Raw genomic sequence first — 27,593 nt, forward strand, 5'->3', positions numbered from 1 at the left:
CTCTCACAGCCCTTGTATGGCTTACTGTGACATTTAAAGAGTCAATTAAGTCAAAAAAAAAAGGGAAGTAATTTTAAAATTTAACCAGTGGGGAAAAACAAACAAAAAAACAATACCATATATCTTCAGAAACCATGCATCTTCAGGCCATTGGTTAACAATAATTATTGGACTCAATAAGTTGTGCAGAGATTTGTAAATGATTAGAAAACAAATTTAATTACATATTTGGCGGTTACATAGGTTTCAGTAGTTTAAAATCTCAAAAGTAACAATAGTTACAGTACTTTTTTGCACTGATACTTTTTTTAATAAGTATTGAATTTTAACAGATTACACTTAGCAAGTAGCAGAAAACAAGTAAATTTGCACACTCCAAAGATGTTCCCAACAGAGAGAATTCTTTTTCATTTTTAAAAACAGCATTTTGTTTAAAGTAGAACACCGTTTCACGCTGACCAGCAGCAACAGAGAACATTGTCAGAAGATTGGAAGGAAGTTGCTATGCCATCTCATGGCTAAAGCACAGCTCAAGGAAAAAAGTAGATATTTGCAATTTACAAAAATGGATAAAGAACCTAGAGGACAATTTCATGTAAGCTTTGAAGTAACAATAAAACAATGGATACATTTATACAAAATATAACAAAAAAGGAATGTAACAATAGAATATCTTCAGTGATTGACCTATGACAGTAGACAAAGGACTTGAACAGCAGCTTTCAATATACAGTGTTTACCAAATCAGATTGCACCATGTAAAATTATTCCTATGTAATAACTTTTACCATCTGTGCAAAACTTAGCAAAGTCCGTGCACTCAATTGGTAATTGCAGTTTTTTTTCCTACACAGAATTTCATTTGTATTATAATGATTTTAGCTTTCAGTTACTCTGCATGAATCTCCCAGTGTAGGACCAAACCTTTTGGACGTTGTCAGTGCATTGTGACATACAGATTCCTATAACAAAGAGGCAGGGAAAATATATATTGAGACAGATTTTACTCGCAGCACTTTCCACCTGCCCACTCAGCTTTTTTATGGAGCTTTTGTGCAAATTACTGCCAAAAAGCACAGCACTTCTCAAGTATTCGGTGCCTTGAATCAGAATCAAAATTTTAAAATGTGTTTTTATCACTTGATAGGTTGAGGAATTGCTAGTGATAAACACAGAATCTGAAAAAGCCACTAAAATATTGAATTCATGGGTTTACTTGTACAAAGTTATGGAAGGGATTGAATCTAGGAGAGGTTAAAAAGAGACAGAAAATTAGAATAATTTACTTTAAGTTTCCAAAAGCAATTCTAAAGTAACAAGCCTGCACACCTACATTAATGTTCATTCCAGAATTTAGAATGAGAAAAAGACCAATCCAAACTTCTCCAGTTAAATTTAGTTCATACTTTGGCATGGACTTGGTGGTTGTAGGACCTGTTTCCACGCTGTGCCCCTCTACTTGTGAGGCAAATACAACAATGGCAGAGCAATCAATATTCTTGAGTGGAAAGCAATGTGACACCACCTTAGAGAAGTATCAGTTTAACAACTCATATCTGATCATCTGAAATTGCTGCCCAAAGACAATGTAAATAAAGATAATCAGTGGTCTTACCATTATTTCTACCAGTGTACCAACATTGGTATACTGCTGTCAGATCTTCAATATTTTCGACTCTCTTTACCAAATGGAACCATAAGAAGATCAAATGGCACAGCACAGCAATGCACTAAAACACTGTCAGTAGCTCTTTTAATACTGTAGATTGCACACTTGAGAAATTTTCAGCATATTATGTAAAGTAGATGCTTCTCCAAAGGAGGAAAGCAAGGGTAAGGATTTAAAATGTCAATTCATTCAGCATTGACCACTTGGTAGTCAAATGATGAACAACAACTGCACAAGGACAAGTTTCATCAAAACAGTTCAGACAAAATGTTCATTGAACCAAACATTTCATTTCATTTTGCAGATGCTTTCTAAGTAAGTTACTTTCCAGGATTTTGAGTCTTTGTTTCAGATTTCCAGCATCCACTGTATTTTACCCTTGCTGTTTGACAGATTAGGAGCAGTTTTTGCAGTTAATTTGAGTCATTTGCTGTTAATAACTCAAAACAATGATTGCTTGTGTTTAAGCAATTGATTTCCGTAACAGAAGAGTGGAATCTATCTCAGGTACGTAATATGACCGGAAGGATAAGTAATCCATTCAAATCAATCTACTTTCAACAGAGCTAAGATTACTGATATAATTCCAGTGAAAGCTAATGCGCAAGTAACAATCACAGAGAGTGCTTTGAATCCACAATGTAAATATTTATCAATTTCAGCAAATATTGCTAAAGTAAATTTGCATTAATTTTATTTTTAAATCCTGCAATGCTTGCAAGGCAACATTTATTGCCATCTTTAGCTGCACATATCGAGTCCACTACCCAAGTTCCAATAAACTGGAATCACAGCAACGAGGTTCTCTTCCCTAAGGACTGTTAGTGAAAAATAAACTTAGGAAATGGCAATCCGATATTTTCCATGTAAAATATTCTTGTGTCAGACAAATTACTAAATTCTCAAACTCACATTTACAATTCAGCCTCTAGATTGCCAATCCTATACCAAAAAATACTTGTAACTGTGCACCTAAAGAGGTGACTTACCTGTAATTTTCCAATTCCATTGAAGCAAACATAAAAATTAACACTGAAAGTGGTGTTCAAAGTGTGCCAATATTATTCACCATCAATACTAAATGCACAATAACTTTTTAAATAATACTGCGTCCAACATGAACACTCAGTTATCAAATTGAAACTTTATAAATTCATTCATTGGAAATGTATGTAGAATAAATGTCTTCTAAACTTTAGAATCAGTTTTACATTACAACAAAATCTAGAAAATTCTACTACAAACAACAGAAGTTATACAAAAATATTCTTAGCAACTATGCCCAAATTCCAGAGAAAACATGAGGATATTAATCTAGAAATCCTCACGATAACAGTAGCACCGGTGAGAAATGGAAATTACATCCGGAAACTCCGGGTTCTAGGAAATGGTTGGAATGACTTCTTCATCGTGAAGAACATCAGGTGAGTTTTCAGCTTTGATTTTTCAGGGAAAAGCATCGTTTCACTCTCTGTTGTTGGAAAACGATTTTTATAAATTTCAGGATAGGCCTTCTGAAACTGAAAAATGAAATAGCTTATGAGATGATCCAAGGATGAATAACTTTACAAATATAATGAATGGTTTATTCATAACATGCTAAAGCAATCTGCAACTTCCAATGAAACAAATTACAAACATGTTTGTAATCTCCAAGGATAGTAATCTCAGGATTACTGCCTGTGCCACGTGACAGTGAGGATGGGAATAGAATGAGGTGGCAGATAAATGCATGGCTGAAGAACTGGAGCGGGGGGGATGTATACAGATGTCTCAATAATTGGGACCTCTTCTTCGGCAGGTGGGACCATTACAAAATGGACAGGTTGCACTTGAATTCGAGGGGCATGGATATTCTAGAGGGTAGGTTTATTAGAGCTGTTGGGGAATGGTTTAAACTAATATGGCAGGGGAATGGGAACCAGGATGATAGAGCTGAGGATGAGCCAGCAGGTTTACAAGTAGATGGTGGGTGTAACTTGAATGTAAGCAAGGACAAGCCAATGATTGGGTGCAAATGCAGACAGAAAATAGAGTTAAACTGTACTACAGAGGCAAAATTCAAAATGATGAAGAATGCAGGTCTGAAGGTGCTGTACTTGAACGTACATAGCATTCTGAATAAGATAAATGAACGCGTGGCGCAATTAGGGATTGGTCAGTATGACACTGTGGGCATCATTGAGTCATGGCTGAAAGAAGGCTGGGAACAACATCAAACGATATATTTTTGTGATCGAAAGAATAGGCGTTGGTATGGCTCTGTTGGTAAGAGATGGAATTACGCTCATGAAGCTGCTCTCAGAAGCAGGAAATTGTATTAAGAACATCTCTCTTTGCCTTATGCAACTTCATCCTAGGATTCAGGCGGAACCAGTCATCCAAAACATCATTGAACTGGCCAATGAAGTGAGATTAGAGGATTCTAATAATGGCGATGTTGAAGAGTTACCGCATTCACATGGAGAGAGCCTTAATAACGAAGAGCTTCGAGAATTGGCCGAGCAACGCCTGGGCGAGTCTGAGGACATGGATGGAGAAGAGGGAACACCAGCAAGAAACCTCACCACAAAATTCCTCAGCACTAGCATCACCACAACCACACAAATCAAGGATCAGTTCATCGATAATGACCCTGACTGGGAGCAAAACAATAAGGCAAAGAGAGGCGTTCTCAATATGATTTCCTGCTTCCGAGGACAGCTTCATGATAAGAAAGTTAAGAACATCTCAACGCCTACTTGAAGAAGAAGCCAAAGTTAGAGGAGGTCCCTCAGCCACTTCTCCCTGTTGCTGCTCCACTGATGTACAGATTATGTCTATTTGTGTGTTTGTTACTCCACAAATTATAGTGTATACATACTATATCATATATCTCAGGTTTGATTTTTCAAAAATCAGGCACACGTCCATTTACGTAATGTTATAATGATTCCACATAGCGCTGATTAACAGCGCTCCACCTCGAAGGAACTCATCCTCAGAGTTAAGCAGGGTCTGGGTGTATTGGGAGCTGTAGGCTTGGTGTTTGCTAAATTTGGAAAATACGCAAATAATGAAGTAGCTGTCTAAAACAGTAAAACAGAAGGGGAAAGATGACAACTGTGACAAATGAGGGGAATTAAAATTAGATTTTAGGAGAGACATAGAAATTAGCCTGAAAATAAAGGTAGCAAACCAAAGAACTTGGAATAGTTTAAAACTCAGCAAGGAAGAACATAAAATTTAATTAGGAATGGGAAAAACTGAGTACACAAGCAAACTTTAAGCAACTAAACAGAATGTAAAAGCTTCTACAGTTTGGGGAAGAGAGAAAAAAATGAAGAAGCATACCAATTGAATGAGCATTTCTGGTCTCTCTTCACAAAAGGGAGACCAGACCAGACCAGATAAACTAATCTCACAGAAACATTTAGAGACCAGAGTTGAACAAGGGAAATTGATAGGAATGAAGATGAATTGATCCTCAGGGCCCAATAGTCTACATTCCAGGACTTAAGGAACTGGCTCAAGAAACAGGGAATGATTTGGAGGCCAATTCACAATTTCTTTGGAGTTTGAATAGGGAAGTGGGGATGTCTCTCAGCAATTGCAAAGGGCCTTGATGTGACCACATCTAATGTGTGCAGTTTTGTTCTTTGTCTGAGAAAAGATGTTCTTCTATGAAGGAAGTACAATGGTGGTTTATCACATGGATTCCTGTAATGTCAGAGCTGACACTGGATAAGTGATTGGGGTGACTGGACATGCATTCGCTAGAGTCAAGCAACATAAGAGGGACCTAAATGAAACTTTGGAAGCAAACCAACTAAATGCAAGAAAGATTTTCCTATGATAGAGAAGCTCAGAACTAAAGGGTGAAAACCCAAGGATGGTATGATGCGCCATTACGGGAGGAAAATGAGGAGACATTTCTTATCCAAAGAGTGGTGAACCTACAGAGTTCCCCATTACAGAAGGCAGTCAAACTTAAAGGATCTGAGATAATACCAAAGACTAAAATAAAAATAAAGTGTGAGAAGAAAGCAGGAATAGGATTCTAAAATTTCATCAATCCACCATGAACAGATTGAATGGCTGATCAGAATCAGGTTTATTATCACCGGCATGTGCCATGAAATTGTTAACTTAGCAGCAGCAGTTCAATGCAATACCTAATATAGAAGAATTTAAAAACTAAATAATAAATAAATTACAGTATACGTATATTGAATAGATTTTAAAACTTGCAAAGAACAGAAATAATATATATTTTTAAAAAGTGAGGTAGTGTCCAAGGGTTCAATGTCCATTTAGGAATCGAATAGCAGAGGGGAAGAAGCTGTTCCTGAATCACTGAATGTATGCCTTCAGGCTTCTGTACTCCTACCTGATGGTAACAGTGAGCAAAGGGCATGCCAGGGTGCTGGAGGTCCTTAATAATGGGCGTGGCCTTTCTGAGACACCACTCCTTGAAGATGTCCTGGGTACTTTGTAGGCTAGTGCCCAAGATGGAGCCAACTAAATTTACAACCCTCTGCAGTAGCTCCACCCCCATACCAGACAGTGATGCAGCTTATCAGAATGCTCTCCACGGTACATCCTTACGTCAGATTACTATTGTTTCATATCGTATGTAATGCATCCTTTTTTAGCTTGGAAATTTACAGCGGAGAGAAAAAAAATACCTTTTATTGACTACTTAAAAAAATACCAACACACAAGCTTCAAAGTATTCCATTAAATAGGTAATAAAATTCTGAAATGGGTAACAGAATCTAAATCTTGCTGCTTTACCTGTTTTAATTTCTTCTTTTTCACTTTAAAAGACATGCTTTTATCAATTATCATTTCTTCCAGCTGTGCTGTTAAAGCAGTTTGAATGTTTCTCTGCGGCTCTTTAAAATCTTCAGAACTAATCTGATGGCAAAATGTGCAGGAAGATAGTGTAGCATCAGCATCGGCACCTGCATACTTTATCTAGGGAAGGAAAATAAAGATAAAGGTGCGGCTAAGAACTCTGCCTGTTGAGTATTTAATTTGAGACTATAAATCTCAAATTCTCAATAAGTTACAAGGGGATATTTTGTAACATCATTCCTTACAAACAGAAAAAATCCTGTTGTTTGCATTCCACCTGAAACCACAAAGTCTTCAAAATACCTGAACTCTTCGGAGGTGAGCCAAGTGTTCCTCCACAGCACTCTGCAGGTGTTCAGGAACTCCCAGAATATCCTGGTAATGATCCATCATAAAACTGACTAGTCTTGTAGCAAATAATTCATCAAGATCCACTTCATCCTCTGAGCGCAGGATACAGCGAGAGAAGGTTTGAATCATCTTCAAATTTAAAAGAAATGGATTTTTAAAAAATATACATTTAATGGAAAGGGTAATTGAAAAGTTCCTAGCTTTTCTGATAATATGGAATGAAGCAAATTTCTCTGAAACAAAGTTGTGCGATATGTTTTTGCTCCCCGCCCGTTTCCACTCAGTTCTCACTTTACAAAATCTGCAATGGAGCCCGAAAGGAAAGACATAGAATATGAACAACACACACAAAATACTGGTGGAACACAGCAGGCCAGGCAGCATCTATAAGGAGAAGCACTGTCGACGTTTCGGGCCGACCCTTCGTCTCGGCCCGAAACATCAACAGTGTTTCTCCCTATAGATGCTGCCTGGCCTGCTGTGTTCCACCAGCATTTTGTGTGTGTTGTTTGAATTTCCAGCATCTGCAGATTTCCTCGTGTTTGCACATAGAATATGATACACAATGTCAACCTAAACATTATTCAAGGACAAACTTTCAAGTGCACACAAATATAATTCAGCGGGGAAACCTGCGGTATTGCCATTTAATACAAGGGATTTCATTCTGTAGCATTTTAAGAGGTAGTATTTTGTGACTGAAATGACACAAAGACAAGATGCCAATGAGACTTGCAGATATATCAAACAGACCACACATGGCCAATGCTGTGAAACTAGTTTTCAGAATTTGACATCTCTACCTGACAGCGACTAAGAGAAAGCAATTGCCAAGTTTAAATTAACTAGAAATTGTTTAAATGATGCATCCAACCAACACTACTTTGCACTATTTTTGTGTGTAACAATATTTTCTATTTCTCTTTGCTTCCATTTAAACTGGATGTATACTTGTAACTTTCCAAGACTGCGTATTCATTCAAGTATCTTCCAATATATCCCGAATGCATATAGGGCGCCGAGTCTTGTTCGGAATATTGAAAAAAAGGCATCGCTCGTATATCAGCCACTGCCCAATCAGCCATTTATTCAGCCCTTCGTAAAAGTTGATGATATCACCCTTGAAAATGTAGGCCATTGTTCCTACTTTGGCAGCATTCTCTCCTCAAAAGCAAACATCCACTCAGAGATCAACCACCTGAATATTGCTAGTGGAGCCTATGCAAGATTAAGGAAAGAGTCTCTGAAGACAGCAACCTCCCAGTCTACACAAAATGTTTGGTGTACAGAGCACCGTCATTCCTGCATTACTGTAGGGAGCGGAATCATGGACCATCTACAGTAGGCACCGGAAAGCCCTGGAACAATAACATCAAAGGTCCTTACAAAAGATGTTGAGGCTTAGCTGAAAGGACAGACACACCAACACCAGCATACAAGAGGAGGCCAACATGAACAGCATTTCCACCATCTCCGATGGATAGGTCATGTCATTCAGATGCCTGACTCACGTCTCCCCAAACAGATCCTTTACTCCCAGTTGAAGAATGGTCAACAAGCCCTTCATGGACAAACAAAATGCTTCAAAGATAATATCGAAATCAGCCTGAAAAAGAAAATCAACATTACATCTAAAAACTGGGAAGACATTGCACTCAATAGATACACCTGAAGGAAATCTGTTCAAGAGGGAGCTGTGCTATGTAAGAGTGACCTCTGCTGTGCTGCAGAAGATAAGCAGCATCTCCAAAAGGGGAGACTAAACAACCAAGACCTAACCCCTAACCACAACCATCACTTACTCCTGTCCACACTGCATGAAGATTTGTCAATCCCATATTGGCTTCTACAGCCACCTGAGGACCCACCAAAAGACAACCCCTTAGGAGAATATCATCCTCGACTCGAGTAATTGTTCTAATACTACTATTCCTGCAAGTTTCAGCTTACCTATTCAAAGCTCAGAATGCAAGAACAACTTAAGTAAGTAGAATGCTGGAGGAAAAAAAGGGAAAATAAAGAAATTTATAATGGGGTACAAGGCTCACCATCCCATTGCAATGGTATCTGGATTGACATTTAGATAGAGGCTTTATTGATCCCAAAGGAAATTACTGTGTCACAGTAGCATTACAAGTGCACAGATACACAAACATTAGTAGATAAGCAAGAAAGAATAAAAGTTACCTGAAAAATAAGATGTACAAGATTTCCAAGTTCACACTGATAAAATGATAGTGGAAAAATTACCATCATATTACACCGTAATGAGTGTACATTCACACCATCCAGATAAGCGACGGTAATATTGTATAGCATTGCACAGGGTGTCTGCGAAAGCAGGGTGTAGTAAACAGAGCTAAACAGAACTTAAACACAGCTCTGGTAAATTGAGGTTAAGGACTGTCTAACATGGGGGGGGGGGGGGGGGGGGTATCATTTCCCTGGCTTTAGGTTGACTCATTACAAAGTCCAACGGCCAAGGGTAAGAATGACCTACCTCATATGGCGCTCTTTGGAGCAGCACAGTTGTCTTGGTCTATCAATAAAGGTGCTCCTCTGTTCAGCCAAGGAGGCATGCAGAGTGTGAGAACATTGCCCAGAATTGCCAGGATTTTCTGGAGGGTCCTTTGTTCTACCACATCCTCCAGTGTGTTCAGTTTGACTCCTATAACAGCCAGCCTTTCTAATCAGTTTATTGAGCCTGTTGGCATCACCTGTGTTGATGCCATTGCCCCAGCACACCACCGCATAAAAGATTGCACTGGTGACAACAGACTGGTAGAACATGTGAAGGGGTGGTGTGCGTACTCCAAAGGACCTCACTCTTCTCAGGAGGTAGAGGTGACTCTGACCCTTTTTGTACACAGCCTCTGTGTTAGTGCTCCACTCAAGTCTGTCATCCAGGTGCACCCACAGATACTTGTAGGTCCTCACTATCAATAGTAACAGGGAGCAGTGCAGGCTTGGTCTTCCTTAAGTCCATCGCCATCTCATTTTACTTACTGATGTTGAGCTACAGATGATTCAGCTTGCACTATGCTACAAAGTCCTCCACCAAGGTCCTGTATTTATCCTCCTGTCCTCCCTTTATACACCCAACCATTGCTGAGTCATCAGAGAATTTCTGCAGATGACAGTGTTGTATCTAAAGTCCGAGATATACTTCACATGTTGAATGTCAAACAAATAGTTTTCATTGGCTGATGATTATCTAAACGCATTTTCTTTAAAGCTAAATACAATGGGTTTCATCCAAAAATTAAGATTTTTAAAACCAAACTGAAAGTTTACAACTATTTGATTACAAGTTATTTGTCGTTGGATTTACAAAGGACTTAATATCAATTGAATCAACTGTGTAAATCTCACCAATGTTCTGCTTGCTATAGCATCATGAAGAGGGGGCATTTCAACATTAAGAGCAATTCGTGCCATCATCCGTATTAACAGTTGGAGTCTTCTCCGATTTTCAGGGGGCAAAAGAAGACAGCAAACTTGAAGTGCTTCAATACCAATTCGCTGTTGCTGCAGAAGACCTGGCTTTCGAAAACGTATAAAGTTAAACTGAAGGCCACTACAATTAAAATTAGTCAAATTGAACTTGGTATGAAAAACTTAAAAGAAATCAGCTGATTGAACGACACTGTTACAGCTGCTGCTATACGACAAACTACTCAAAGCTGAGGTAATATGGCAATTTTAATCAAACAGTTCACTACAAACTAAATTAAGTGTCTTCCCAAATTACTCTTGTTTAAACTAAAAATCTGCACAGGATGAAAATTTGTAATAAAAACCAAAAGTGCTGAAAATACTCAAAAGGTCAACAGCATCCATGAAAGGAAGAACAGTTCATGTTCTGAATCGCTCTAATGTTTTTGATCTGTTGAGTATTTCTAACATTTTCTGAATTTGTTATTTTTATTTTTGTGCTCAAATCTTTTTAGAAAGGAACATAAAGTTATGTTGTAAGAGCTTCTATAGATATGTAAAAAAAGAGGAAAACTTAGCAAGAGAACGTGGTTCTTTTTAGAAATTTATAATGAGATATAAGGAAACGATGGAGGAGTTAAATACTTGATTTCTTTAGAAATTAAATGGCCATGAAAACTTATAATGCCCAGGAATCGAACGATCAACATTCCACAGCTATTGAGAAATTAGATGCTCTTCGTGTCCAAAATTATATAGGTTTGGGAGAACATTCTGCTGAGAAAAGCATACGTGATCTACATTACACAAAGGAGAGAGAAAACAGAACTACTGAACTGCTAGCCAGCCAGCAGTAGGCAGGAAAATGATAGAATCAATAAAAAGGAAAGTGATATTAAGGCACTTTAAAAAAACCCTTATCATTAACCAAGTTGAATTGGATTTATATAAGCAAAATCAGATTTGACTTATCTACATTTCTTTTGAGCATCTAATTCGGATACATCAGAGACATTAGTAAATCTGGTAGGCTTAGATTCTCAGAAGGATTTTGATAAGGTCCTTCAAGGAACTCCATTAAATGAAATACCTAGAACTGGGATATACACTGGCATGGATGGAGAAAACAGAGCAGGAATAAATGGGTCCTTTTCAAGTTGTTTCTGCTATCACTTCAGATTATCTATCTGCAGTTCTTTGATTTTTCACAAGAGTCGGGCTCACTACATCCAAATAATGGGCAGGCCATTTAGGATTAATAATGTGTAATGAAACTTTGCATATCTTTTTCCTAGAGTTGCATGAATCTATTACTCAATGGCAATTAACCAAAACAGATACTTCAAACTTGTCTGCAAGTGATCTTGCTTTTAAATCACTCTCTCTTGTCACAGGCAAAGCAATTCCACTCAAGGATAAAGGAGGGAACACGTGCTGAAGATGATGATGTGGGCAAGGTTCTAAATTAGTAGTTTGTGTCAGTGGAGAAAGACATGGAGGATAATGAAATCTGTGTAGAGCATGTTAATCTGCTAGGTCATTTTGAAATAAAGAAAGAACTGGTGATGGGCTCACTGAAGAAATTAAGATAGACAAGTTCCCATGGTTTGACGAGATTACCTCAGGTTATTGAGAGGCGAGAGATGAGATTGTCAGAGCCTTGACCAAATTTCCTTTTTAGCTATAAGCAAAGTCCAGGAGGACTGGCAAGTAGCTAATGTTGTTCATTTGTTCAAGGAGGGTAACGATCTTGTCATTGCAGATGATATTATAGATCATCTAGAAGCTATTCAAGAAGAACCTTAGGGACAGAATTTATGAACAGTTGGGAAAGCATGGCCTAAATAGGTAGAATTAACATGGTTCTGTATGGGGCAGATCATGATACAGCAAAGTCACTATTGATTGAGTTTTTTTGAGGAGATGACAAAGGTGATTGTTAAAGTAGAACAGAGGATGTTGAATATACGGATTTTAGTAAGCATTCACTTAGATTCAAAATTGGCTTGTTCATAGAAGCCAGAGGCTAGTAGTCAATTTGTCTTTTTTCTGGCTGGAGGTCCATGATTAGTGCTGTTCTGCAGGGATCTCCACAGTGACTTGGATGAAAATGTGGATAGTAAGATTGCAGATGGCAAAAGATTGGTGTTGCTGTGGTTCATATCAAAGAATACAGCAGGATGTAAATCAGTTGCAGATATGCCAGAAAATTAACAGGTGGTGCTTAATCTGGGCAACATCACTTTGGGAATCAACTGCAAACAGGAAATCCACAGCTAATGGCAAGACCCTTAACAACATAGATGCAGAGAGATCATGCTTCCCTGAAAGTGGATGCACGAGTTAATAAAGTGATAAAGCACCACTTTATGATATGCACCAGCATGTAGTAGTTGAGACCTTAGGTACAAGAACCAGGAAATAAAACTGGTTGAGCTGCATCTGGAGTATTACATTTCATTTTGGGTTGTCTCATTATAGAAAGGACGTGGAGGCTGCAGAAGAGGTTAATGAGGATGCAGCCTGGATTTGAGAGTACATGTTATAAATTGAACGAACTAGGGCTGTTTTCTCTGCAGCCGAGGGGGAGACCTGACAGAGGTCTATAAAATTATGGGAGGCATAGCCAGAGAAAACAGCCAGTATGTTTGTCTCAGGGTTGAAATGGTAAATACTAGAGGGCATGCATTTAAGATTTCAAAATTCAAGTACATTTATTGTCAAAGAATGAATAAATTATACAAACCCTGAGATTTGAGAGGGGGAAAGCTCAAGGAGATGTGTGCGGCAAGTTTTTTATTTAAGAAACTGAATGGTGGGTACCTAAGATACACTGTCAGAGGTTGTAATGAAGGCAGATATAATCAAGGCAAGAGGGTTTTAGATAAACATGAAAGTACAGAGACTGGAGGAACGTGGACCATGTCTAGGTAGAAGGGATTAGGTGTCATTAGCTTGATGAGTTGGGTACAACATCATGGATCAAAGGTCCTGTTCCTACGCTGAACAGTTCTATTCTTTAATTTATCATATCATGCAACTCATTTGATGGCTCTGGTTCTGTACTCACTGGTATTCAGAAGGATGAGGGGGGATTTCATTGAAACCTTTCAAATATTGAAAGGCCCACACAGAGTAGATGTGAAAAGGATGTTTCCCATGATGGGAGAGTCTAGGACAAGAGAGCACAGCTTCAGGATACATGCTGTTGCCACATGCAGCTGTGGAGGCCAGGTCGTTGGGTGTATTTAAGGCTGAGATCGATAGGTTTTTGATTGGACATGGCATCAAAGGTTACAGGGAGAAGGCCGGGGAATGGGGTTGAGGAGATTTTAAAAAAGGATCAGCTGTGATTGAATGGTGCAGCAGACTCGATGGGCCAGATGGCCTAATTCTGCTCCTATGCCTTATGGTCTAATTCATTATCAAATGTCAAGACATTCTGCAATGAATTGCTTACATGATAAATTCAAGACATTTTTATTTTAACTTTCAATTAGGATGAAACATCTGTAATAACAAGATCATTGCACTCTTTTTAATAATGGTGTGCTTCTGGCTATAGATGGCAACCCCAGAACAGAGTGTTTCATAACTTAATTAAATAGCTGCATTTGTGTAGATTACCACTGCAAAACTTGTTTTATGAGGAACTAGACAAGTTCTTGCTAAACGGGGAGTCAAGATTACTAAATAGGCAACAATAAAAGATTTTTAGCCTCATAAATTCTCTTGCCTCAATCTTATCAAGCAAATGAGCCTACTCAGTAAAATTAGAAACATTTTATTTTTATTTAGAGTTATGCTGTGCATATTATTAAACACCCACCTAAAGTGTTAATAAAAAGTTCATAGAACTCAAAGGTCAACAAAGGCTCCTTTGGTTTATGAAAATAGTCTGCTATTGTTTTGAACACGTCTCTTTCAAACCCTGGGTACATTGGTTGGTTCAATTCACTTCCGTTTGGCCCTGAGAAAGGGAAAAAGAAAACAAGTCATAAAAAAACAGCTTGGACCACATAGCCACACAATAGAACCACAGAACATTTTGGCCCTTCTTGGCTGTGCTGAACCATTTTTCTGCCTAGTCCCACTGACCTGCACCTGGCCCATATCCCTCCATACACCTCTCAATGTACCAGGTCACGTGTGGAAATGAATGAATAAGGAATTATTCCACCAAACACATCTTTCCCTCCCCCCCACTCTCTGCTTTCCGCAGGAATCACTCTCTATATGATTCCCTTGTCCACTCGCCCCCCTGCACTTATCCTTGTAAGTGGAACAAGTGCTTCACCTTCCCCTACTCCTCCCCCCTCACTACCATTCAAGACCCCATACAGTCCTTCTAGGTGAGGCAATATTTCACCTCTGAGTCTGCTGGCATATTCTGTGTTCAATGGTCCCGGTATGGCCTCTTGTATATCAATGAAAGCCAACGTAGATTGGGAGACCGTTTACCAAGCAACTATGTTCTGTCCACCAGAACAAGAGGGATCTCCCAGTGGCCACACATTTTAATTCCACCTCCCATTCCTATATGTCCATCCATGGCTTCCTCCACTGTTGGGTTAAGACCACACTTAGGTTGGAGGAACAACACCTTATATTCCATTTGGGTAGCCTCCAACCTGATGGCACGAACGTCAATTTCTCAAACTTCCAGTAGTGCCTCCATTCCTCCCCCTTCACTATTTCCCATTCCCTTGTCGTCCCTCTTACATGTTATCTCCTTGCCCACCCATCACCTCCCACTGGTGCTCCTTACCCCCATCCCCCACCTCTGGCTTCCTTCTTTCTTCCTTGGCCTTCTATCTCTTTCACCAATCAACTTCTTAGCTCTTTGCTTCATCCCTCCCCCTCCAAGTTTCACATATCATCTGGTGTTTCTCTCTCTCCTCCCCCCATCTTTCAAATCTACTCCTCAGTTTCTTTCCCCCAGTCCTGTCGAAGGGTTTCAGCCCAAAATATCGACTGTACTTTTTTCCATAGATGCTGCCTGGCCTGCTGAGTTCCTCCAGCATTTTATGTGTGTTGCTTGGATTTCCAGCATCTGCAGATATTGTGCAGACCCGCACAATTAAAAAAAATAATGGTGCCAGTGCATCCTAGAGCAATAGTCGTAAGCATATAGCAAGACTTTGCAGGAGGAAAAATTCTTCCTTCTCTCTGTAGACTACTGCAACAATCAGACCTGATTGTAAGGACATTCCCTTGGATTAGCAATACAGTCAGTACAGTCAGGGAAACTTCCAGCTCCCAGTCTGGGTATCTTGCTGTGGGGAGGCAAGTTCTGTCACCAATTAAGACCATAAGATATGAGCAAAAGTAGGCCACTTGGCCCATCGAGCCAGCTCCGCCATTCAATCATGGGCTGATCCTATTTCTCCAGTCATCCCCACTCCCCTGCCTTCTCCCATACCCTTTGATGCCCTGGCTAATCAAGAACCTATCGATCTCTACCTTAAATGCACCCAATGACTTGGCCTCCACAGCCACTCATGGCGACAAATTCCACAGATTTACCACCCTCTGACTAAAGTAATTTCTCTGTATCACTGTTCTAAGAGGACGTCCTTCAATCCTGAAGTCATATCTGTCCTAGGATCTCCTAGGATGGGGATTTTGCCATATCTAATCAATTCAGGCCTTTTATCATTTGGAATGGTTCTATGAGATCCCCCTCATTCTCCTGAACTCCAGGGAATACAGCCCAAGAGCTGCCAGACGTTCCTTATATGGTAACCCTTTCGTTCCTGCTATCATTCTCGTGAATCTTCTCTGAATCCTTTCCAATGTTAGTATATACTTTCTAAAATAAGGAGCCCAAGACTGCACACAATACTCCGTGGTCTCATGAGTGCCTTATAGAGCCTCAACATCACATCCCTGCTCTTATATTCTATACCTCAAGAAATGAATGCCAACATTGCATTTGCCTTCTTCACCACCGACTCAACCTGGAGGTTAACCTTTAGGGTATCCTGCACAAGGACTTTCAAATCCCTTTGCATCTCTGCATTTTGAATTCTCTCTCCATCTAAATAACAATCAACCCTTTTATTTCTTCCACCAAAGTGCATGACCATACACATTCCAACATTGTATTTCATTTGCCACTTCTCTGCCCATTCTCTTAAACTATCTAAGTCTCTCTGCAGGCTCTCTGTTTCTTCAACACTATCTGCTCCTCCACCTATTTTTGTATCGTCGGCAAATTTAGTCATAAATCCATTAATCCTATAGTCCAAATCATTGACATACATTTGGAGGGCATATCCCTGCCATGGATGTAATGAACTTAAACACTCTGCTCAGATTAATCCATGTGCACACTTTTCCATCGCACAGCAAGCAGCTGGATGTTCCCTAGCAGTGGTCCCCAACCACCAGGCCACAAAGCACGGGCCGCAAGGAAAAGATATGGCTTGGCGATATGAAATGATATGAGTCAGCTGCACCTTTCTTCATTCCCTGTCTCGCCCACTGTTGAACTTGAACGCACGCGAGATCATCAGTCACCTAAACACTGTGATAACCTCGCGCCAGGGATCACTGGTTGGTCTTGGGTAACCGGCCGCCTCATGCGGCCGGCGAGAAGTGCTGTTGCTACTGGCCTTGAGCACGGACAGATGGGTGTCGCCTCTAAACCTGTTTAGCACACCAAATGTCTGTGGGGAAACCGGTGCTAAAATATTCGCAGACGACCTAATTCGGGCTCAGGGTTTAGTAAGTAGCACAGCAGCTACCTCGCTGTGATCTACTGAAAGTCATCCCTCGAGCCAAACTTTTTGTCGGCCAATAGATCCTCCCTACCTACAAGGGGGGTAGGCACGTGCCCTGTCACAGTCCTCGCTCAGTCGGTCGGCCTCTCCAGACTGTGACCGCCACGGCCCTGGCACGGGGACCTCCAGCCCTTACCGTGTCCTCTCACCCCATCCACGAGCAGCCACACCTGGCCGAGGCGTCTGGCGATGGGCAGGCGGGAGGCTGTCTAATGAGGCAATGAAGCCCTCAAAACTGCTTCGGCACCTTGAGTCCAAGCACCCTCCATTTAAAGACAAACCTGTTGAATTTCTTGAGTGAATAAAACGTGAGCAAGCAGGACAGAACCAAGTGCTGAGAGCCATGAAAACTAAATTGCAGAATAGACTGGACATAAGGAACCCCCTTTAAGTATCGTTGTCTCCCATCATCCCTAGATGGGACTGTCTTGTTGCAGGGAAACAAGGCCAGGGCTCCCACTGATTCAGCGATATTGGTGTGTTGCAATGATTTTACGTTCATACGGGGAAAATCTGCGCTGTGTGTTTAATATCCAAACGTTACTTAAAATATTATGATGCTATTGACTTATAAGTGAGTTATAATTGACTTATCACTATATTCATGCGAGGAAAATACGCTGTGTGTTTAATATAAATTTCATCAGATAAACCCTTTTAGAAACAAAATTGAGTGTATTAGCCACATATAGTTGACTTATCACCTATATTCCGGTCGTGAATAACACTCCCCTCCCACCCCGCATTGGCCGGTCCGCAAGAATATTGTCGATATTAAACCGGTCTGCAGTGCAAAGAAGGTTGGTGACCCCTGGCTCCAGCAGTTTCCACTGCTGCTGGTGACATACCATTCTGGCTGCTGACTTCAACTGGATAATATGGCAGTGCTGGAAAGCTCTTCAAGACTGGTAGAAATGGTAAAAGATGCAACACAATACACAGCCCAGTCCAGAACAGGGCTTTCCTCTGTCAGAGACAGTCACAGTCAGATCCATTGATGTCATGCTGGTGTGCTTTTTACGCCACGTCCTCCTTTTAGCTAACTATCACCTACAGGAAGATTAGAAGGCAGACAGGGGAACATTGAAGTTGCTGACTCCTGTAAACTTTGAGGGACCGAAAAGGGACGGGGCAGGTTGGAGAACCAGAAAGCTCCCCACTGCAGTGCTGGTAAGCAACTAAAGAAAACATCAAGAGGAGCTCAGAAACCAAGACAGTATCAGAGGGGATCACATCAATTCAGATCAACTTGCAGAATTTTCCTTTTCTGCAGTAAAGGGGTGGATGCAAGGGAGGACCTCCAAGGAAAGAAGTGGCAAGACTCTCTTTTTGCCTCGTAAGATCATCTTCCAATTCAGGACCATGTGGTCATGTTACTTCTTCCATAAGGTTCACAAAGGGGGATTCTGATCCACAACCTTAAAGATTCAGTACCATCCTGGCAGGCAAACATTAATGCTCCACATACACTTCTGTCAAACTGTGTAACTGCAAGGCCACAGACAGCACAGCCTCCCAGAACTTCCAATCCTCAGAGAGGGATCAGAAATGGAGAGAGAGAGAGCAATTTCTAGTTCCTGGGTGTCAAGATCTCTGAGGATCTGACCTGGTCCCAACATATTGATGCAGTTATAAAGTAGGCAAGACAGCGACTATACTTCATTAGGAGTTTGAAGAGATTTGGTATGTCAACAAATACACTGAAAAACTTCTACAGATGTACCGTGGAGAGCATTCTGACAGGCTGCATCACTGTCTGGTACGGGGGCGGGGAGAGATGGGGAGGCTACTGCACGGGACCAAAAGAAGCTGCAGAGGGTTGTAAATTTAGTCAGCTCAATCTTGGGTACTAGCCTACAAAGTATCCAGGACATCTTCAGGGAGTGGTGTCTCAGAAAGGCAGCGTCCATTATTAAGGACCTCCAGCACCCAGGGCATGCCCTTTTCTCACTGTTACCATCAGGTAGGAGGTACAGATGTCTGAAGGCACACACTCAACAATTCAGGAACAGCTTCTTCCCCTCTGCCATCCGATTTCTAAATGGGCATTGAACCCTTGGACACTACCTCACCTTTTTAATATAAATTATTTCTGTTTTTTGCACGATTTTTAATCTATTCAATATACATATACTGCAATTTATTTACTTATTTATTTATTATTTTTTCTTCTATATTATGTATTGCATGGAACTGCTGCTGCTAAGTTAACAAATCCCATGACACAAGCCGGTGATAATGAACCTGATTCTGAACTTCCTATCTCATCAAAAGGACCTTAGAAGGCAGCAAGCAGAAGACCAGCCACCAAGCCGAGAGGAGATGACGGGCTCCACCTATACCCGTGAGGAAAATAAAACTCCCAGAAGCAACGGCTTACCAGCCAAGATGCTCCAGGTCTGACAGACAGGATAGGGCCAAATCTGCTGGACGTGTACAATGCCGCATTTCTGACCAGCAGCTTGTCAGAATCCATGAGGAAGAAAGCATCATTCAAATTTAAGAGATAACAAGTGGGGGGGGGGGGGGGGGGGTGTAAAGACCGACATCAGGAGATACAGTGGGCGGGGGGGGGGGAAGGAGAAATCCATCAAACATTGTCCTCATTCTGATGGCCACCTTTGTGTATTGCTGAATCAAGTCATGTGTAGAACCAAAGTAGGCAAACGCCAAGTGTCAGCACGTGCTGAGACACTACCTGGCCACAGTTTTGAAGGATGGGCTTGTTTCATGGTTGAGCAACGTCTCGTTCAGGTGGATATTGCTGCACAACCCTCTTGCGGCAATGTTCTGTCAGAAAAACACATCAAATCAATCGGACAATGGGAAGCACAGAACATCGCACAGGTAAGGACACAGTGCATCCTGCAGGTGGGTTCCCTAAGCAGACTGTCAGAGCCTTTTGGCAGAATGCCTTATAACCAGAACTCACTAATAAGCACTACCCATTTGACTAGCAATGAGAAGGGCCCTCTGCACTGGATCCACACTGGATGGTCAGTATCTCTCTCCCAATAAACGCTGCTCTTGGGACAGCTGTGTTGAGGCCAAGACAATCACTCACCTCTCTGGTGATTGAAGATGTGGTCTGGAAAAGCATGCAGCATTCCCTTTCAAGCTTCATCTTGAGCAGCTGCCCAACAGAGGACTCATACTGAAGCAAACTCAAATTCTGCTGCATCAAGCCACCAAATTCAATTTGGAAGGAGTACCAGGAGTAAATAAGAATAATGGAGATAAGCGTTGCCCCAAATTGTTGAACTCACAACGTAGTCTGAATGCTTGTAATATGTCAAGATGAAAGACCAGGTGCTGTTCCTCATGCTAGCACCAAACTTCGTTGGAAGTGCAGGAGACCAGGATAGAAGGAGAGTGCTAACGTGACAACCGGAACCTTGAGTTACGTTTGTCGACCGAACAGTTGTCCCAACAAAACATTGATCCAGCTTGCGTTTTGTGTTCCCATTAAATGGACAGATAACCAGGTTAGTCTGGTCTCATTGCTATGCATGCTATTCCAGAGACCATCTTTAGCTACACACTAGTTTGTGCAGTTTTTTCAGAAAAATGCTAGAGGTGATGTCACACTCTATTGCCAAACTACAGAAAAATATCAAACACTATATCCCTATCAGCAGCATCATAGCAAAGCTGAACCCAGGAAAGACTCCAATGCAAATATGTCCATTCGAGTTTCCAAGATGGCATCAAATAGAAAATCTGGCATAGACCAGCACAACCGGGCGTGTCACATTTGCTTCATTGTATGAATTTCCTTCATACATTTAAAACTGCTAAATGGATTGGGGGGGTGGTGGAGGAAAGGTTTGAACTTTAAAAGATCAAATTAATTTTTACAATTGCCCTCAAATGGTGAACTGAATCTACATTTTAAAAAATATACTTTGGAGCACTATTGTAAGAGCATAAAGGAAAATAGTCAATGAATATATTTGCACTCAATATCCTTTTTCATTTTAAAGAATGGATTTGGAGTTCATGCTTAGTCTGCACAATTCTGTATGCTAAAGGGCGATTATTTTAAGAACATTTCAATAAGTTCCCATCACCAGAGCCAACAATCAGCTACACAATCAGTAACAGTAAACTCAGGTCTATCACAATCATTCTCCGGCAGCTCCCAGCAGACTTTTATTTGCAAACCTATTTAAAATATGGGAAATGTCATAACACCAGACATTTTGAGTGAGGAGTACATTCTCTGTTTCAAGTTCCATCAAATTTCTGCAACTGAAAGATTTACAAATCTAATTGATTCATTAAATTTATTTTAAAAAGGTCAAAACATTATGGGCAACTACATGTATACTTACAGTTTGCCAGACACCTCATAGCTGACAGAACCCAATGTGGAAGCTCATCTATTTAAAAAAAGAAAATGTTTTTAGTACGCTTCATAACATTTTAACCTTTAACACCACCTTAAACAATTTTACCCTTTTTTTCAGAAAGATATTCTCTGTAATTTCCACAGGCTTTGTGTTTGGCAACAGACACACGCAGGTACATGGCTAAACAAGAGATCCAGAGAATCTTGAAATTTCATCACTAGCCTTTTTTGATCTTATCCAAATAACATTATATGTGCTTCAATTAGTCTTAATGTACTGGGCAAGGAACAAGGGGAAAAACGCTTTAACTTTTGTTCTTACTTCCCGCATAGGAGTTTTAACAGGGAGAATGCATATTTGGATATCAGATCTATTTAGCTGTGTAGCACATATTTTACAGAAATGTTTACGGTAGCACACAGAAAACTTTATTGTCGATTCACCAGAAGTAAGAAATGTGACCCAGCATCGGGAATCCCACAACAACAACCAAAATTGAGAGAAAGGTAAAAATTGTTCAAAACCAAAAAATGCAAGTTGAAATTTGTTTTTCAAATTAAACTTTAATTACAAAAAATAATTTCTCAATGTCATTTTAGCCTTTAGATTCTAAAATATTCAATATACATACCCAATTTATTCTCTAGAAACACCACTCCTTGCTTATTAACATGATGAACATTATAGATGATATACTTAGGGTTGAGGTGTTTAGGATCCAACACACCTTCCAGGGTAGCCAGCCCCAGAATTTTCTGCAAACTGGAAGAATGGCAAATACAAAATATATTAACTCTTCTCTTAGGGACATACTATATGAACAGCTATTATGTTCATACCTTATAGTCTGTGCAATAAACATTTCACAATAACTCCAGTAACAACTTGATTAATATGAAAACATTATAGATTATATCATTTCTTTTTTAAATATCTATTCTCAAGACAGTGATATTACTAGCATGACCAGCATGTCTGCCGACCCCAGATGGGAGAGAATAGCTCATCTGCAACCACTAACAGTCAGTAGCTCGAAACTATGGAGCAGATTGTGAAGTCACTATAAACAACAATTAAACAAAAAAAATCCCATGCATGATAGTCCAGATAGGAACAAAGAGTAACTTAAAGAATAGGGAACATTTAGGGTTTTAATACCAATTCCTGGAAGTTTTTTTATTAACACATGATTTCAATTTTTGAAACTGCATTCAAGAGTAGTCATATTTCTCTGGATAAATTGTCCAGGAACCTAATCATACTAACAAAATCCTAATTCTAAATACTGCAGTTAAACTAAATATTTATTTCTCCATTTACGCATTCCAAAAGCAATGAGGGCCAAGAATTTTACAATTTGTTAATGTGTTACAAATTACAGGCACTACTCAATTGTTTTGTACTCTTAACTTCCACTCTGCTAGCAAAATAAAAAACTCTCACTGCATACAAAATTATGCAGTCTTATTCCATCCATTGTTATTATTCCATGTTGCAGATCTTGGTAAAGGGATCAATTTCTTCATTTCTGGCCATTGATACATCCTATACCTTGACCCACATAGAAACATAGACAATAGGTGCAGGAGTAGGCCATTTGGCCCTTCGAGCCTGCACCGCCATTCAGTATGATCATGGCTGATCATCCAACTCAGAACCCTGTACCTGCTTTCTCTCCATACCCCCGATCCCTTTAGCCACACGGGCCATATCTAACTTCCTCTTAAATATAGCCAATGAACCGGCCTCAACTGTTTCCTGTGGCAGAGAATTCCACAGATTCACCACTCTCTGTGTGAAGAAGTTTTTCCTCATCTCGGTCCTAAAAGGCTTCCCCTTTATCCTTAAACTGTGACCCCTCGTTCTGGACTTCCCCAATATCGGAAACAACCTTCCTGCATCTAGCCTGTCCAATCCCTTTAGAATTTTATACGTTTCAATAAGATCCCCCCTCAATCTTCTAAATTCTAGTGAGTATAAGCCTAGTCGATCCAGTATTTCTTCATATGAAAGTCCTGCCATCCCAGGAATCAATCTGGTGAACCTTCTTTGTACTCCCTCTATGGCAAGAATGTCTTTCCTCAGGTTAGGGGACCAAAACTGCACACAATACTCTAGGTGCGGTCTCACCAAGGCCTTGTACAACTGCAGTAGAACATCCCTGCTCCTGTACTCAAATCCTTTTGCTGTGAATGCCAACATACCATTTGCCTTTTTCACCACCTGCTGTACCTGCATGCCCACCTTCAATGACTGGTGTACAATGACACCCAGGTCTCATTTTCCTAATCGGCCACCATTCAGATAATAATCTGTTTTCCTGTTCTTGCAACCAAAGTGGATAACCTCACATTTATCCACATTAAATTGCATCTGCCATGAATTTGCCCAGTCACCTAACCTATCCAAGTCACCCTGCATCCTCTTAGCATCCTCCTCACAGCTAACACCGCCGCCCAGCTTCGTGTCATCCGCAAACTTGGAGATGCTGCATTTAATTCCCTCGTCTAAATCATTAATATATATTATAAACAACTGGGGTCCCAGCACTGAGCCTTGCGGTACCCCACTAGTCACTGCCTGCCATTCTGAAAAGGTCCCGTTTACTCCCACTCTTTGCTTCCTGTCTGCCAACCAATTCTCTATCCACATCAATACCATACCCCCAATACCATGTGCTTTAAGTTTACACGCTAATCTCCTGTGTGGGACCTTGTCAAAAGCCTTTTGAAAATCTAAATATACCACATCCACTGGCTCTCCCCATCTGCTCTACTAGTTACATCTTCAAAAAATTCTATAAGATTCGTCAGACATGATTTTCCTTTCACAAATCCATGCTGACTTTGTCCGATGATTTCACCTCTTTCCAAATGTGCTGTTATCACATCTTTGATAACCGACTCTAGCATTTTCCCCACCACCGATGTCAGACTCACCGGTCTATAATTCCCCGGTTTTTCTCTCCCTTTTTTAAAAAGTGGGGTTACATTAGCCACCCTCCAATCCTCAGGAACTAATTCAGAATCTAAGGAGTTTTGAAAAATTATCACTAATGTATCCACTATTTCTTGGGCTACTTCCTTAAGCACTCTGGGATGCAGACCATCTGGCCCTGGGGATTTATCTGCCTTTAATCCCCTCAATTTACCTAACACCACTTCCCTACTACCATGTATTTCCCTCAGTTCCTGCATCTCACTAGACCCTCGGTCCCTTACTATTTCCGGAAGATTATTTATGGCCTCTTTAGTAAAGACAGAACCAAAGTAGTTATTCAATTGGTCTGCCATGTCTTTGTTCCCTATGATCAATTCACCTGTTTCTGACTGTAAAGGACCTACATTTGTCTTGACCAATCTTTTTCTTTTCACGTATCTATAAAAGCTTTTACAGTCAGTTTTTATGTTCCCTGCCAGCTTTCTCTCATAATCTTTTTTCCCTTTACTAATTAAGCCCTTTGTCCTCCTCTGCTGGTCTCTGAGTTTCCGCTCAAAAGTGTGCCGCTTTTTTTTGCTAATTTATATGTTTCTTCTTTGGACTTGATACTATCCCTAATTTCCCTTGTCAGCCACTTAGCAATCATAGACAAAATACAGCATGGAAGCAAGCCTTTCAGCCCAACTCATTCATGCCAGCCAATGAGCCCAGCCAAGCCCAAGAATGTTTCCTATCCATACACTTAAATGTCCTTTATTAAAAGTCATTATTGTACCTGCCTCAACTACTTTTACTGGCACCTTATCTGATACACACTTTAAACCTTTTTTGTCTCCTTTCCCTTGGAAAGACTATGTACATTCTATGTCCCTCATTTTATACACCTCTATACGATCACTCCTCAACTACCTTTGTCAAAAATGGGATAGCACGGAGTTATGGAAATTGAAGTTGGTCATGAGTCAATTGTGCTTGAAATTTGAGGAAAGAATGGTGAAGTGCAGATGATTTTTTTATAACTCTAGTGAAAGGTTAACGCCTGATATATTGGAAAGTGCGGGTGGAAGTGTGAATAGGACAGCAGAGGAAGAAAAGTGTTTGGTGAGCTTGAATCATGGTAGGAGTACAAGGATAAACCTATTTAATAACACCGTTTCTGCTATAAACCTTGTGCTGGTATCTGAGGATATAGCAAGTGTGTGTAACCGGGATGTGTATAATGATACAACAGTGGGGAGTAATCATTTTCCCATTGTTCGTAGAATGGGAATAGATCTGTATCAGAGAAAAGTTCTAATATCTCCTCTTGGAATTTTAGAAAGATAAATTAGGATGTACTTGATTTGTGTGAAAGTATATTTCCTGATCATTTGGTTTTGGAGGATATTGAGTTGAGTAATTATTTCATGTGTTCTTACTCAGCTCAATAGCCAAGAAAGCAATTCCTGGATTGTTGGGAGATAATAAAAGGAAAGCTGTGCCCTATGGACAGATGAATGTAATAGAGATGTGAAGGTGCTGAATAGTACTTCTAGGAAATTGGGCAGTGTTACTCCTATTCATCTTTCATACAATATAAAAGAGTTCAAGCTATAGTGAGAAAAGTAGTGTAGGGCAAAGAAAACGCATTGGAGGACGTACTGTGATAGTATTGTGGAAAGAGATCCAGGTAGGGGAAGTAAGGAGTATAATACAGAAAACAGGGAGAGGTAGAACACTTGCTGCATTACCAGTTTTCTAAGGTGAGAAGGTTGCAGTTAATGACTCTGAAAAAACAGAATTATTGGCAAAAACATATGTCAGTGTACATAGTTTGGCCAATTTACGTAAAGGAGAGAGGTCCTGGTATTTCTCATACATCCTCCTCTACATTGGTGAGACCTGCTGTAAATTGGGGGACGACTTTGCCAATCACTTCCACAGCATCCGCCACAAGCAGATCTTCCTGGTGCCCGATTCCCACTCCGAAGCGTTGCTCCATGGCCACCCTCAGAGTGCAGGAGGAACAACTTACTGTGTATTCCTTCTGCGTACTATCCAACGTGATGGCATGAATATCAATTTCTCCTTCTGATAAACAAATTCTTCCCACCCCCACTACCACTATTCACTACTCTGACCTTTTATTTCTTCTCACCTGCCTGTTACTTCCCCTTTACTCTTCTCCTTTCAGATTGCTTCCTCTCCAGCCCTTCACCTTTCACATTCCACCTAGCTTATTTCCCCTTCCCCCACCTTTTATTCTAGCATCTTCCCCCTTCCTTCTCAGTACTGAAGAAGGGTCTCTGCTTGCTTATCGAGAAACGGTTCTGGCAAGCAGTCCTTGGATTACTGAGAAAACAAAATGTTCTAGTTGTTGCTTGGACGTTTAACTTATACTGTCTTAACTTAAAAGGGCTATAAATGGTGCTGGTCAGACATCACCAGGAAAAGATGGCATTTGATATAGTATGTTATCGGATTCAAAACTTATTTTGGTTTTTTAATGCGATATGGATTGAAGGGCGGCTTCCTCCTTCCTGGAAATTAGCAGCTGTTATCCCTGTATTGGAACTTTGCAAGGAATAATCAGATCCTTCCAGTTATAGACCTATTCCACTAACGATAATGGAACGAATGGTCATAGCAAGGCTTCCCTATTTTGTGGAAAGTAGTGGAAAATTAGCTGTATACCAATCTGGATTTTGCAAAGGAAAAATAACCATTGACTCAGTGTTAAATTTAGAATCTGATATACTTAAGGCCCAATTAATAAAGTATCAGTGGTAGCAATTCTATTTGATATAGAGAAAGCTTACGATACATTATGGATGCAAGGATTGCTGCTTAAAATTGTAAGCATGAGAATAGGCATTTTCTATAGGTTTCAAAGATTTTTATGTGACAGGAACAGACAAGTTAGGCTGGGAACGACATTCTCTAAGGAATTTGAGAAAGAGAATGCGATTTCTCAGGGGAGTATGTGTAGCCCATTCCTTTTTAATATTATGATTAATATTTTCTTAAATATTGACCCAGACATTTCCAAATTGTTGTATGCTGATGATAGTGCAGTGTGGAAGAGAGGCAAGAATATAATTTATGTAGTTAGGAAAACACATGCAGCTATTAATGAAGTAGAGGAATGGGTACATCAGTGGGGGTTTAAAATTTCTGTTGCAAAGTTTCAAGTTATTTGTTTTTCTAAAAAGAACATTACACTCACAATTGATCAAGTCATAT

General features: G+C 40.2%; 1 protein-coding gene across 1 annotated transcript in view; it reads right to left on the reverse strand.

Moving 5' to 3' along the window:
- Positions 1-207: 207 nt before the first annotated feature.
- Positions 208-27,593, reverse strand: part of LOC140737818 (DEP domain-containing protein 1B-like) — a 55,375-nt gene continuing 27,989 nt past the window's right edge. The window contains exons 5-11 of the mRNA XM_073064490.1: positions 22,063-22,193; positions 21,414-21,461; positions 14,124-14,264; positions 10,232-10,398; positions 6,812-6,988; positions 6,446-6,628; positions 208-3,189 (exon numbers count right to left, since the gene is read on the reverse strand). Of these exons, the coding sequence (XP_072920591.1) occupies positions 3,028-3,189; positions 6,446-6,628; positions 6,812-6,988; positions 10,232-10,398; positions 14,124-14,264; positions 21,414-21,461; positions 22,063-22,193 (1,009 nt within the window). The 3' untranslated portion in view covers positions 208-3,027. The remainder of the gene's footprint in view (positions 3,190-6,445; positions 6,629-6,811; positions 6,989-10,231; positions 10,399-14,123; positions 14,265-21,413; positions 21,462-22,062; positions 22,194-27,593) is intronic.

This window comes from Hemitrygon akajei, chromosome 13, assembly GCF_048418815.1.
Source record: "Hemitrygon akajei chromosome 13, sHemAka1.3, whole genome shotgun sequence".
In the NCBI taxonomy this organism is placed as follows: domain Eukaryota; kingdom Metazoa; phylum Chordata; class Chondrichthyes; order Myliobatiformes; family Dasyatidae; genus Hemitrygon; species Hemitrygon akajei.